Consider the following 15,233-nt stretch of genomic DNA (forward strand, 5'->3'; position numbering starts at 1 on the left):
CTGCTCTAGTTGATTAAAGCCACTGTTCACTTCAACTCTCTGTCTCGTGTGAATTGACGGTTTGAAAGTAACATATTGTCATTTTTTTTCCTTGATCGGTAGCCTTGGACAGTCCGTCAGAATTAGGAGTTGCAAAGGTCACCGATTCTGAAGCCCTGTTGGTATGGAAGCCCCCTATCGCTTCAATAGATGAATATATCATCACCTACAGTGCTGAGGGTGGTAAGGGCAAATCAGTTCATTGTGTTAAAGAATTATTTACTATTAAACCTTAATCATGTCTTGGGGAGATTTATACGAAAATGATCTTTCGCTGGGGAAAATGGTTTATGTTATTTCATAAAACTTTCTGGGGATGGTTTTATTAGTGGTTTTGACACAAAGCCTAATGGATGAATGGACCACCTACCCTATGACAATATCATAAATGTCTTCCTGAGACTGCCTTGGATAAGCAATAAAATATTTATGACTTCTGAAGAGGTGCCAACCAGAGGAAATCATCAGGAAGATATTTACAATGTTGTTACACATGGTCCCATAATGGTCCTCTGTCCCATTTACACTGCTGGTCTGTTAAATAATTAATATTTGGACAGTTCGCAATTCCTGCTTACTTTTCACAGTACTTGCGTGCTTAAGGATAATCTGTGGAATTCTCCGTCGGTGGGATCCTCCGGTCCACCGGCAACGCACCAATGTCCTTAGGTTTCCCGATGATGTGGGGTGGCCACAATAGGAAATACCATTGGCTAGCTGTGGGAATGGAGAATCCCGGTACCGTTGGGGGAGCGCCACACAGGAAAATGTGGCTGGCAGGCTGGAGAATCCCGCCCAAAGCAGTTCTTTTGAAAATCTGTGAGATGATGAGGAATCAGACTTACTCTGGGAGTGAAAACAGTAAGGAGGCAAGATAGGCGACAGCTTTGTAGGCAAGTGCTCCTCCTCAAAAGCAAAGATTAAAATTAAAAGTCACTTTAATAAGGTTTGAACAAAAGTAAAAAGGGAGAAGGAGAGAAGCACAGAGGGAGTTAAAGGAGAGTGAGACCTATGAACTACTTAATTTTAAAAGAAGTTATATTATGTAGAAAATGTGAGGTGAGGGAAATATGAAAGGACAAAAGAATATCCAGATAGTTAGGAGGGTGTAAATACATGGGTGAGCTACACACAAACTAAATAACAAATTAAAAGAAAAACATAGACCGAGATATGAAAAACTGGCTTCGCCGTGAAATCTTTTAACCCTCTTATTCTTCAAATAACACCATAGTTATTTGCATCTCACAGAAAATCAAACTTTTGTGCATCCTCACTGATCTGTGGAGCTGAATAAATATCAACAAATAGAAACCTTGGGCAGGATTCTCCCGCAACTGGCCGGATGGCCCGACGCCGGCGCCAAGAGCTGCGTGAACCACTCTGGCGTCGGGCCGACTGGAAGGTGCAGAATCCTCCGCACGTCTGGGGGCTAGGCCGGCGGCGGAGGGGTTGGCGCTGCGCCAACCGCCGTCGAAGAGCTGGAGCGAGTTGGTGCATGCGCAGAACCCCCCCCCCCCGAGGACTCACCTAGCTGGCCTACAAGCCAGGTCCCGCCGTGATGGACCATGTCCATTTCACGCCAGCGGGGTTGGCCGGAAACGGGTGGCCGCTCGGCCCATCGGAGCCCGGAGAATTGCCAGGGGGGCCGCTGCCAATGGCCCCCGACCCGCGTGGCGTAAACTCCGCCCCCGCCCGAAAACCGGCACCGGAGAATTCGGCAGCCAGCGGCGGAGCGGCGGGGCAGGATTCACACCGCCTCCCCCCCCGGTGATTCTCTGACCCGGCGGAGGAGGGGGGGGGTCGGAGAATCCTGCCCCTTGTATTTGTACAGAACAAAGAACTTTACAACTAACCAATTTGTTTTTGAAGTCATATAACTGATATATAGAACATAGAACATTCACATTATTCATTCGTGACTTGGACAATGACATGGAAAGTCATATATCTAAATTTGCTGATGATATAAAGTTAGGTATCATTTGCCTAAGTGGAAACATAAAATTACAAAGAGATAGTGACAGACTAGGTGAATGGGCAAATTTGTATCAGATGGAATTCAATGTAACTAAGTGTGAGGTTATCCATTTTGTACGAGAAAATGATAGAGAAAAGTACTTTCCAAATGGAAAGAGGTTAGGAACAGTGGATGTCCAAAGAGACTTGGGGTTTCAGGTGCATAGAGCCTTCAAATGCCATGAACAAGTGCAGAAAAGAATCACAAAATCTAATTTAATGCAAGCATTTATATCTCGATGATTGGAATATAAAGACACAGGGATTATGCTGTAATTACCCTGGTTAGACCCCACTTGGAGTACTGTGAGCAGTTCTGGGCACCACACCTTAGGAATGATATTTTGGGCCTCGGAGGGTTGCAATGTTGGTTTACTAAAATGAACTATGGGGGTTGTTACGATGAGAGATAACACAAATCAGGCCTATTTTTGCTAGAATTTAGAAGGTTATAGGGTGATCTGATCAAAGTATTTAAGATATTAGCAGGGATAAACAGGGTAGATAAAGATAAATTATTTCCACTGGTGGGAGATTCTAAAACTAGAGGGCATAGTCTAAAAATTAGGGCTAGACCATTCAGGAGAGAAGTCAGCAAGAACCTCTTCACTCAAAGGGTGGTAGTGGTTTGGAACTCTCTCCCAAATAACAGCAGTTGAAACTAGAACAGTTGTTAATTCTAAGTCCGAGATAGATGGATTTCTGGTAAGCAAAGATGGTAGGCGATATGGACCAAAGATATGGAGTGAGGTCACAGATCAGCCATGATCCCTACAGTGCAGAAGGAGGCCATTCAGCCCATCGGGTCTGCACCAACCCTTCGAAAGAGCACTCTATCTAGGCCCACTCCCCTGCCCTATCCCTGTAACTCTGTGCATTGATCATGGCCGATCCACCTAACTTGCACATCTTTGGATTCTGGGAGGAAACCAGAGCACCCGGAGGGATCCCACTCAGACATCGGGAGAATGTGGAAACTCCACACAGACAGGTCACTCAAGGCAAGAATCAAACCCGGGTCCCTGGCGCTGTGAGGCAACAGTACTAACCACTGTGCCAAGGTGCTGCCCTATATCCAGAATAGAATTTGAATCTGTAACGTTCCGAAAATGTTTAAAACAACGAGAGTCCATCATTTTTACAGCCCTTTCATGATCTCATGAAGTGTTTTGCAGGCAATATCTTTTGAAGTGTAGTCGCTGTGGTAATCTATGAAACACAGCAACCAATTTGCACACAGAAAGCTCCCACAGCCAGCAGTGTGTTAATGACCAGATAATCTGTTTAGTGGTGCCTGATAAGAGATAAATATTGGCCAGGACACCAGGGGGAACTTCCCTGCTCCTCATTAAATAGTGCCTTGTGCTTTTTTGCACCCACCTGGCAAAGCAGGCAGGGTCTCGGCTTAATATCTCATCCAAAAGACTGCACCTCCACCAGATCAGCACTTCCACAATGCTGCACCATAGAGTCAGCCTAAATTTTTGTGCTTATGTCTCTGGAGTGGAATTTGAACGCACAACCTTCTGCCTCAGAGGCAAGTGCGCGAACAACTGAACCAAACTGACACAGGAATTTCCTGATGCATAAATAAATAAAGAAGTTTTAATTTTAGCTTTGAAATGAAAACATGTCGTTGCATTTCAATTAAATGAAACCAGATATTAACGCTCTTTTTTTTTCAACCTCAGATTCTCCAATAACAAAGCAGGTTTCAGGAGACCTGACACAGTTTGAACTCAATGCTCTTTTACCCGGTACCCTATACACTGTCTGGATCCACGCTGTGAAAGGTTCTCTCGAAAGTTCTGCCTCATCCACTACCTTTACGACTGGTGAGTTCAACTCTATTTTTGCAGGGCCAAGATTTCCACTGGTTTCACTCGTTGGTGTAAGACTTACATATAGATGTGTCTTCTGTGATCTACTCGAGTATTCGCTGACTTTACATAGAATTTACAGTGCAGAAGGAGGCCATTCGGCCCATCGAGTCTGCAGCGGCTCTTGGAAAGAGCACCCCACCCAAGGTCCACACCCCCACCTTATCCCCATAACCCAGTAACCCCACCCAACACTACGGGCAATTTTGGACACTAAGGGCAATTTAGCATGGCCAATCCATCTAACCTGCACATCTTTGGACTGTGGGAGGAAACCGGAGCACCCGGAGGAAACCCACGCACACACGGGGAGAATGTGCAGACTGTTTGCTGTAAATGTGTCCTGCACAGTTACTTCCTTTTCAGTCTGTGCGATTCCGTGGAAGAAGAAATATTCCCAGTGACAAATTGAAAGAATGCTCACTGATGCAGGTTGAACAAAAAATATTATCCACTTCCGTTAGTCCATTCGGTGTTTTAATTTCTTCTTGAGGTTTGGGATACACAATCTAGGCAGTATTTAGCATCCAGCCCTAATTTTCCTGAGTACATTGATGTCGAGCACATGGTGCGAGGGGTCACAGGTAGAACAGACCAGATAGGAGGTAACCATTTCCTTTTATTACAACCCCAGACCAGACTCCAACAGTGGCTAGGATACTGGACTGAAACTCCAATATTTTCTTTTAATTCTGTATGATTGTGAGGAAAGGATACTTAGCTCCAGGAGAGATTGCACAAAGAAATAGGGATATGATGCTGGATTCTCCGCACCCCGATGCTGAAATCGCATTCGGAGATGCGGCGGAGAATCCGTTTTCCCACACGAAATCGAGATTGGCGCCAGTTCTGCTATTCTCCGCACCCCGAAAAGTGGCGTACTCGTGGAGTACACTGCACCGAGTATCTACTGCCTCCAGCCATTGCCTGAGGCCCGCCCCGCTATTCTCCATCCTGGCCGGCCGAATTCCCGACCACAAGGTTCGAATCTGGTCCTGTGGACTCAGTCCGCAGCCAACAGTCGGGGGAGGGCCGATTGGAGGGCAGGGGGTGCCAAATTCGGGACTGGGGGCTATGTCTGCAGATGGTCCGGGTCGCGCGAGCGGCAGCTGCAGGGCACTATTTCGGCGGTCCAGGTCCGCGGGCTGAGTCCGCTATGGAGCACGGCGCGGCTGTTGGAGGCCGCCGCCATGGGCATGCGCGGTTTCTGACCCGGAAATGCGGGGGGCCGTATCGGCAGCTGGAGCTGTGAGCTCCACGACAACTGCCTGCTAGCCTCCTGCAAGGCTGTGAATCTGTGGCCTTTTGATGCCAGTTTTCCTGGTGTAAAAGACCACAGTTTTCACGATGGCGTGGGGACTTAGTCCCAAAAACTGAGAATCCAGTCCATGGTATTTTTAAACAAAACTTTATTACTAACACAGCATCAAAATCTTTAACATCACACCCAAAAATAGCTTACAATGAACCTTTAATAGCTTGCAAATATCCCTTAAACAATTAAACAATCATTCTCTCTGTGTCTGCGTGGGTTTCCTCTGGGTGCTCCGATTTCCTCCCACAGTCCAAAGATGTGCAGGTTAGGTGGACTGGCCATGATCAAATTGCCCGTTAGCTTCCAAAGATGTACAGGTTAGGTGGAATTATGGAGACAGGGTGGGGGTGTGGGCCTGGGTGGGGTGCAGTTTCAGAGGGTTGGTGCAGACTTGATGGGCTGAATGGCCTCCTTCTGCATTGTAGGGACTCTAATGCTACTCACCACAGCTAATACAATACCCTTACTTGCTATCTTTATTCCCACTGAAACAGCAGGAAAATAGAACATCTCAGCTCTCAATCCACCTTAAATAGCAATGGCACAGGGGAATACTTGCTTTACAGAGTCAATCTTGAGATTAGGTCGCTTAGCACTGCTTTGCAGAACAGATCTGACTCCAGTCTGAACCCCTGCAGAAACTCTGGCTAAATGTTTTCAAAAACTGTTTTCAACTGGCTTGTTTCAGCTTGCCCTTGTCCTCAGACAAGTCTGCACTGCTTTCAATACAGTTAATCTCTTTTAACTCACTTACAGTGAGAGAAAAGTGCCTTACCTGGTCTTAGCTTCATCCAGAATCAGAACTGTAACAGAAAAATGCTTTCTCAAAAAGCCTGATGCCTTGTCTCCACCCAGCAATGACATCATCTCACCAAGCTGGAAACTAATGAACTCCTCAGGGAACCCCCTTAATCAAAACGAAATTGTACTGACCCAGCTTTTACCATGGTTAATTACACCTTAGGCTCCAAAAAGCTTTGCAGACTTTCAAACCAAGATTCTTTGGAAACATGACTTCAGCACTCAAATTCCACTCTAACCCTTACTTCACTAAATACTTACAATCCAATATATCTAAAATCCTGCATTCATCACACTTTCCTTGCAGGGTATTTGCCTACCTGTTGGATATTTACAAAGGAAAGGGCAGCTCTCATTGTCATAAGGGGTCTCATTGTCATTTTTCTGCTACACTCACTTCCGCTGCCCATGCTTATCAAGCTGAAAGGCTAACCATTTGCCAGTACCTTTAGAGTCAATAACAAAGATGTCACATAGAGCATATTAAGCATGCCAGTTATTTCAGGCAGTGAATTGCCTCTCGACTATCCCCAGGACAGCATTTACTGATGTCCCTATCACCGGCAAGGACTACGGAGACTTTGGGTGCTGTTGTGTATCACTCACACTATCTTTTCTCAGCTGGCTGGTTCACATTTTCAGCTGGTATTTCTCTAGGTCAGTGATTGGGAGACCCACTCATTGAAAATTGGTGTTTTCATGACAGGTAAATCCCGCAGGGATTACGATGGGTGGAAATTGGTTTTACCACCTACTGTTATAATGGATAATATGATGTTAACATCAATATGCTGGTTAGAAACCTCCACCTTGATTATGGTGGAATATGAACATATGACTTTTGAGGTTAGTCACTTTCAAGAACAACAGGATCGCTGTACCCCAGATTCAAATTTAAATTTACATCAATATTTCTGAAGAGCAATGAGTAACCAACAGTGGGATAGACAGTGAGCAATAAATGAAAATGGGTAAAAAATCTAGCAAATGGAGTATAATGTTGGCAAATGTGAAATTTTCCATTTTGGCAGGAAGAATAAAAAAGTTGCTTATTATTTAAATGGTGAGAGATTGAAGAGCTCTGAGGTGCAGAGGGATCTGGGTATTCTAGAGCATGAATCACAAGAGGCTGATATATGACACAGCAAGTAATTAGGAAAGTTTATAGAATGTTATCATTTATTGTGAGGAGAATTGAATACAAAAGTAGGGAGGTTATGCTTCAGTTGTACAGGACATTGATGAGATCGCACCTGGAGTATTGTGTACCGTACTGGTCTCCTTATTTAAGGAAAGATGTAAATGCATTACTTTTTTGAGATTTTTTGGATTTTATTTATTGTCACGTGTACCAAGGTACAGTGAAATGTATTTTTCTGCGAGCAGCTCAATAGATCATTAAGTACATGTAAAGAGAAGGAAATAAAAGAAAACACATAATAGGGCAACACAAGGCACACAATGTAACTACATAACAAAGTAGTTCAGAGAAGGTTTAGTAGACTAATGCCAATAATGGGTGGATTGTCTTATGAGGACAGGTTCGAGAGGTTAGGTTTATATCCACTGGAGTTTAGAAGAGTAAGAGGTGACTTGACTGAAATTTAAAAATCTGAAGGGTCTTGACAGGGTGGATGTGGGGAGAATGTTCCCTCTTGTCAGAGAATCTAGAACTAGGGGATCACTGTTTCAAAATAAGGGATTACTCATTTAAGACGGAGATGATGAGAGGGTTTTGAATCTCTGGAATTCTGCTTCTCAAAAGGCAGTGGAATCTTTGAATATTTTTAAGGCAGAGCGACATGGATTCTTCAATAACAAGGGGTTGAAAGGTTATCGAGGGTAGACAGCAATGTGGGTTTGAGGTTGCAATCAGACCAACTTCCTTCTTCTTGGGCAGTTCCTCAGTGTCAAGGATGACTTGCTTCCACAGCAGGGAGGTGGGTTCTGCAGCGGCTGAATAGTCCAATCCTGAATCTGCCAGAAGATGGGCAGGTGGTGTTTGATGGGGTGGGTGGATGGGACTCTCTGGACTCTGTGCTCACCTTTCGCTGTTTATGCTTAGCCCCCACATGCTCCACCCTACGACGCGTGAGGTGATTGGCACCATCGTGGAAGCTTTTTCTCCAGTTTGTGCGTTCTAAGGCAAGCAATTTCCATGTGTCGATCAGGATGGTGCATTTACTTAGTGAGGCTTTCAGAGTGTCTTTGTAACGTTTCCGCTGTCCTCCTAGTGATAGCGGGGCTCGGAGTAGAGCACTTATTTTGAGAGTCTTGTGTCCGGTATGCGGGGAATGTGGATCGCCCATCTCAGCTGGTCGAGCATGCCTAATGCCTCGACACTGGTGATATTGGCCTGGGTAAGGCCATAATCTTATTGAAAGGTTTGAATTATTGGATGGCGGAGCAGGCTGGAGGAGCCAAGTGGCCTTCTCCCCTTCCTAATTCGTATATTTGCATATTTCTATATTAATAGGCAGAAAAGGGGCAATGAACAACAGGCAGAGTGGGGGAGAGGTGGGCAATGAACAACAGGCAGAGTAGGGGAGAGGGGGCAATGAACAACAGGCAGAGTGGGGGAGAGGGGGGCAATGAACAACAGGCAGAGTAGGGGAGAGGGGGCAATGAACAACAGGCAGAGTGGGGGAGAGGGGGGCAATGAACAACAGGCAGAGTGGGGGAGAGGGGGCAATGAACAACTGGAAAAGACAGGGAGGGAGGGCAGTGAACATCAGACAGAGATGGGGGACGGGATTCTCCACTCCCGCACCGAAGTGCCCACGCCGTCGTGAACGCCGTCGAGGTTCACGACGGCGTGAAATGGCCCCGATCCCGACCGATTCAGGCCCCGACAGTGGGCTAGGATCGGGGCCGCGTCATCTACACGCGCCAGGCCTTGTCGCTGCGTAAAGGCGGCGCCGCATAGATGACGCGGCCGGCGCCGCATTACTGGCGTCACCCACGCAAGCATGGTTGCCGTCCTCTCTGAGTCCGCCCCGCAAGAAGATGGTGGACGGATCTTGGCGGGGCTGCGGAAGGAAGGAGGTCCTCCTTCAGAGAGGATGGCCTGACGATAGGTGGGCACCGATCGCGGGCCATGCCACATTTGAGGTACCTCCCGGTGCAGGATCCCCCCTACATCCCCCGCAGGGCGCCCCCCCCCAGTGTTCCCGCGCTGTGGTGTGGACGGCGCCGGGGGGAACCCGCCGTTTTGGCCTGGCCGCTCGGCCCATCCGGGTCTGAGAATAGCGGGGGTGCCGGAGAATCGCCATTTTGGGTGTCTCCGGCGATTCTCCGGCCTGCGGCCCGCGGAACTCAACGGGGCCGTTCCCGCTGCTTGGGAGAATCGCGGGAGGGCGTCGGACCCGCGTCCCGGGAAATTTTGGCGGCCCAGGCGATTCTCCCAACCGGCGCGCGAGTGGAGAATCTCACCCGGGAAGAGAGAGCAATGAACAAAGTGCAGGGGGAGAGAGTGGGAGAGGGCGAAGTGGGCTGAACAACATCAATATCAAAGTTTTCTTGTCTGGTTCAAGGCAAAAGCTCCTATCAAAGCAATACTAGACCATGTGTTGAATTCCTAAACCAAACAAAAAGTTTAATTATAAATTCCATGGTTGTTTTTCGGGCTTTCATTAGAAAATCATACTGGTGCCGAGTGTGTTTATAGTTTTCCAGCACCTTTTGTTTGGATAGAAATGCTAAACAAGTGATAAATGAGCCCGAGTTAATGATCTGTAAAACAAATGTATGCATCCCTTAAATAAATTCAACTCTAAAATAAAAGCAAAATACTGCGGATCCTGGAAACCTGAAATAAAAACAGAAACTGCTGGGTAAACAGCAGAAATAGGCGCGATTTAACAGAAACATTTCTGCGTCATTTTGGACGTGATTGGCGAGATGTTTCGCGATGGCCACGTTGGCAAGATCACGGCCCGCGTTCAGTTGCAGTGGCACCTCGTGCCGAAGATAAGCCCCACGAGCGCCTCACCTTTACTGGCTGTCTCGCCGTCTGATTCTCCAGACTCGCGCCTCAACATCTTGCCGCTAACAAGGGGGAGCCGCTTTTAAGCGCTCCCTCACCACTCACTCCAGTCACACACAAGCACGGCAGTGTGCAGGCGTGCTCCTCGCTTTGGGGATGCCGACCTGGAAAGGCTTCCAGATGTTGAGAGATGGTGCATCCTGTTCCCTCGAGTGGTCGGAGAGCCAGCAGCAGGGCCACCAATACCACCTGCGAGGCTGTGGCACCAGCGTCCAAGTCGGAAGAAGACCACGTGCTCTAGCTTTTACACGCATCTCCCCTGCCAGCCTGAGGGTTTTATGATCAGGGGAATGCCCCACTGACGTTCCGCTCTCAGGACTCAGACCGCACCACAAAGCCCATGATTTCCCCATCCCCACGTCCATCTGGTTTCCAATCACCCCAGCACACGAGGCCTCTAATTCCCCAGCCATGGTGTGACAGCTCATCTGATCGTTTAAGAACTTTATTACTCATGGAGCTTTCTTTAGTCCCAACCCAAAAATCATGAAGCAGCACCAAGTTCAGCACCAGGCAGAGCATATGGAAAATCCCACAAAACTTCATTGCGCAATATTATAAACATTGAAATAAATCCATAGCAGATTTTTAGAAAGCCTGGTCTAAAGCTCTGATCAATCTGCAAGTGACACTAATTCTCCTGCCCTCAGGTGCCTGTTCTGCTGCTTTGCATTGCGAACAAGGAAATCCACCTGACTACTCCTTGGTAAATGAGTTGGGCATTCACAAATGTACTTCTGCATTTCCCGGGTGTTGTTTGGTTTTCCTAACACCCCCAATAACAAATTTCATTTCCTTAGCACCTTTAATATAGTAAATCACCCCACGGCACTATGCAGTAGCATTAACAGAGAAAGTTTGACATCGAGCCACTTGGGGGAAACGTTTGGTCAAAGAGGTAGGTTTTAAATTGTGAATTAAAGGAGGTTAGTGAGATGGACAGGTTCAGGGAAGGAATCCAAGAACCTAAGGTCCGGACAGCTGAAGGTAAGGCAGCCAGTGATAGAATGAAAGATATCAATGATGTGCAAGCAGCCTGGGCTGGGGTAGACATGCAGGTCAGGTGGATTGGCCATGATAAAATTGCCCTTCGTGACCAAAAAGGTTAGGAGGGGTTATTGGGTTACGGGGATAGGGTGGAAGTGAGGGCTTAAGTGGGTCGGTGCAGACTCGATGGGCCGAATGGCCTCCTTCTGCACTGTATGTTCTGTGTAACACCAGCATCTTGTGAATATTCCGACGAGGTTCTGGCCTCAGTATATCCGTTGCTTTGATATTGCTGCTTAATGCATGAAGCCCGCACTTTGGAAGCCCACAGCACTGGTAAAATACAGGGGGGGATTTATCGACCAACCCGCTGCGTGTTTTCCGGTGGCGGAGGTGGCCCAGTGGTGGAGGCGGTTCTGGTCTCGCCATTGTCAACTGGATTTCCCGACGACAAGGGGTGTATCGGTGGGACAAGAATATCCCGCCAGCGTGATCACCTAGTAAACTCCGCCCACAGTAACAGCTCAAGATTTGGCTGTGTACAGAGTGTAGCGGGGAACCAAAAAGGAATTGCATCTGAGAACATTAAAAAGGGAATGCAAACGGGGCCATTAACAGGAATCTTTAAATAAGTGTACAGAACCATGGTTCAAATCCCTCAATCCTCATTAAGAAGCTAACTTAGAGTGGTGATTGTTTAAACAATGAACTAAAAGCTTTCTTGGCTGCAGTACAGTCAGCTGCATGGATAACATATCGGTGAGTAGTTCAAACGATCGTTGTCGGATGCACTGATCAAAACGCAATCAGTTTTCATTATTTTAATGGTGACGTATTTTTATTCCCTTCAAGCCATTGATCCACCCAGAGACTTAAGAGTTGGAGAAATTACAACAAGTGACGCACTCGTTTCATGGAAACCTCCACAAGCTCAGATCGATGGGTACATTCTGACAGTTGAATTTGAAGATGGAAGAGGACAGGTAATTCCTGTGAGACAGAAACTCTAAGCTATCGAATATTGGGAGTGGCATTCCTGTTGTTCCCCACTCTCGTGCTCACATTGACTTTATTCACTAAAATTGAAGAAGGTGGGAAATTCAACCCACTGCTGATCAGAATTTTAAAAAGCAAAACGTTCAGCACTAAAATAAAGTGCTAAATCATTGGGTAGAATTTGTACCTGAATATTCAGCATCTCAGACCTCAAACTTTTATAGAACGTATAATACAGAAACAGTCCATTTTGCATGATCAGTCTATGTCATCCTTCACATGAGCAATTGTCCTGATCCCACATGGCTGCCACATATTCATTATTCCCTTTTCCTTGAATCACTTGCCTGTCCACTTCACAAATTAGATTTGGGATTTGCGACCATCTCAAATTATGCTAATGACCTCCATAGCCTCACAATCTTCCATATATATATATATTTTTAAAATCCTCTTCCTCTCTGTTCTATATCTCTCACATTTAGATACATCAAACATTGAAAATAGAAGCAGAAGTAGGCCATTTGGCCCCTCAAGCTGCTCAACCATTCAACGAGATCATGGTTAATCTTCTACTTCAATGCCATTTTCCCAATCAGATCATCCTTTAATTCTTCTAAACTCTAGAGAACATAGGTCCAGTCTCCTCAGTCTCTCCTCGTAGTTCAATCCCGTCATCCAATGAATCAGTCTGCCAAAAATCATTCTGGTGAACTTTTGTTGCGCTCTCTCCATGGAAAGTGTGTCCTTCCTTAGCTAAGAAGACCAAAATTATACACAATACTCTAGGCGTAATCTCACTAAGTTCTACACAATTGGAGCAATACATCTTTACTCATGAACTCTAAACAGCTAGCAATAAAGACCAACATGCCATTTGCCTTCCTAATTACTTGCTGCACCTGCATGGTAGCTTTCAGTGACTTATCAATGAGAACACCCAGGTCGCTTTGGTCATCGACACTTCCCAATCTCTCAACATTTAAGAAATACTTGTATTTCTGTTATTTTCCTATCAAAGTGGTTAACTTCATTTTTCCAGATTATATTCTGTCTGGCATGTTCTTGACCACTCACTTCGCCTGTCTAAATCCCCTTGGAGCCTCTATGCATCCTCCTCATTACTCACACTCTCACCTAGTTTTGTGCCATCAGCAAACTTGGAAATATTACACTTGATTCCCACACCCAGATCGTTGAAAATGGCCTGTTTATTCCTACTCTCTGCTTCCTGTCCTTTTAACCAATCTTTAATCAACACCAAGATATTACCCCTCATCCCATGTGTTTTAATTTGAATACTAACCTCTTATGTGGGACCTTAGTGAAAACCTTCTGAAAATCTAACTACACCATAATCACTGGTTCCCCCTTATCTACTGCACTAGTTGTATGCTCAACAGAACTTCAACAGGCTGGTCAAATATGATTTCCCTTTCATGAATCCATGTTGATTCTTCACAATCCTGTTTTTATTTTCTAAGTGTCCAGTTATAATAGATTCTAGTATTTTCCTGATGTCAGGAACCTGTAGTTCCATGTTTTCTCTCTCCCTCTTTTCTTAAACATGGGGTTACATTTGCCACCTTCCAATCTGCAGGAACTGTTCCAGAATCTAGAGAATTTGGGGAGATGACGGCCAAAGTATCCATTATATTCACAGCCACCTCTTTCAATCCTCTGAGATGTAGATCATCAGGTCCAGGAGATTTATCAACTTTCAGTCCCATTAATTACTCCAGTATTACTTTTTTACTCATTTTTTTTCAGTTCCTCATTCTCACTAGTCCCTTGGCTCTCAACCATGCCTCAAGGATTTTTGTATCTTTCTCAGTGAAGACAGAAACCCAGTATTTGTGTGGTTTTCTGCCATTCTTTTATTCGGCATTAGAAATTCTCTTGTCTCTGCCTGTGGTGGGCCCACGTTTGAGTTTGCTCAATTTTTACTTTTTACGTAATTATCGAAGCTTAAACAGTCCATTTTACATTTCTCGCTAATTTACTTCCATAATCTATTATTCCTACCTTTGTCAGTTTCTTGGTCCTCCTTTGCTGAATTCTAAAATGCTTCTAATTCTTTGGCTTACTATTATTTTTGGTGACTTTATAAGCCTCTTCCTTTGATCTGATACAGTATTTAATTTCTCTTGGTAGCCACAGTCACCTTTCCTGCTGGGTTTATTTGCCTCAAAGGAATGTAGATTTGTTGTAGATCGTGTATTATTTAAATGCCAGCTATTGCCTTCCTACCATTATAGCTTTTAACACAGTTTTCCAATCTACCACATCTAATTTACCCCTCACCCCTTCATAGTTTCCTTTGTTTAGATTTAAGATTCCAGTTTTGGATTGAACCACATTCTTTCAAACTTATCTAAAATTCCACCATATTATGGGCACTCCTCCTTAAAGGCTGCTTTACAGCAAGATTATTAATTAGCCCTTTCTCATTGCACAATATTATGTCTAAATTAAAATAAAATTTGATCTTATGTCATTGTCCACTAGTTCTTGTTCACTCAATACTGGCAACCATCTATTTTGATCAAATTTGTCCTATTCCTTTGGTAATTTTAAACCAAATTTGTCTGGTTATTTTCTAATCTCATCAATGCTGCCAAAAAGCATCCTAATTTTTCAATTACCTTTTTGGGTTACTTTTTGCCTGGTCCAGCATTTCACTGATATCACAAACTGCAGCAGGATGAGCACTAGTGGTCACCAGAAAATGTGACCTCAATGTAACCATGGAGATGATGTCCTGAGGAATTTTGGACCTGTGAGTTGTTCCTCAGTGATTAAAAGTGCTGAGCGCCTTGAACAATCAGATATATTCCTTTGAGACACAAATCTAATTAATATTTTGGCAGTTTTAAAAAATTATGTCTCAGCTAATTTATACATCTTTTACTGTTCACGTGTATATATTTGCATTAAAGTAAAGAGCTATTTTTACAAAGTGGCTTTTTATTTTACGTGGTGCAACAGAAAGTTGAATATTTTGGAGCAGCAGATATCTCATACAACATGGGTCAACTGACTCCATCAATGAAATACAATGTGAGACTTCAGGCCTACAGAGGATCAGAAAGAAGCAATGTAATCGAGACCATCTTCACAACAGGTATGGCAATGTATCAGTGAGTATGCC

General features: G+C 45.0%; 1 protein-coding gene across 15 annotated transcripts in view; it reads left to right on the forward strand.

Moving 5' to 3' along the window:
- Positions 1 to 15,233, forward strand: part of tncb (tenascin Cb) — a 417,727-nt gene that overhangs the window by 389,109 nt on the left and 13,385 nt on the right. For all 15 annotated transcript variants that reach the window (XM_072488244.1, XM_072488246.1, XM_072488245.1 and 12 more), the window contains 4 exons: positions 103 to 222; positions 3,750 to 3,893; positions 11,939 to 12,069; positions 15,071 to 15,206. In XM_072488244.1, coding sequence (XP_072344345.1) covers positions 103 to 222; positions 3,750 to 3,893; positions 11,939 to 12,069; positions 15,071 to 15,206 — 531 coding nt within the window. The remainder of the gene's footprint in view (positions 1 to 102; positions 223 to 3,749; positions 3,894 to 11,938; positions 12,070 to 15,070; positions 15,207 to 15,233) is intronic.

This window comes from Scyliorhinus torazame, chromosome 22 (assembly GCF_047496885.1).
Source record: "Scyliorhinus torazame isolate Kashiwa2021f chromosome 22, sScyTor2.1, whole genome shotgun sequence".
Taxonomy (NCBI): Eukaryota; Metazoa; Chordata; class Chondrichthyes; order Carcharhiniformes; family Scyliorhinidae; genus Scyliorhinus; species Scyliorhinus torazame.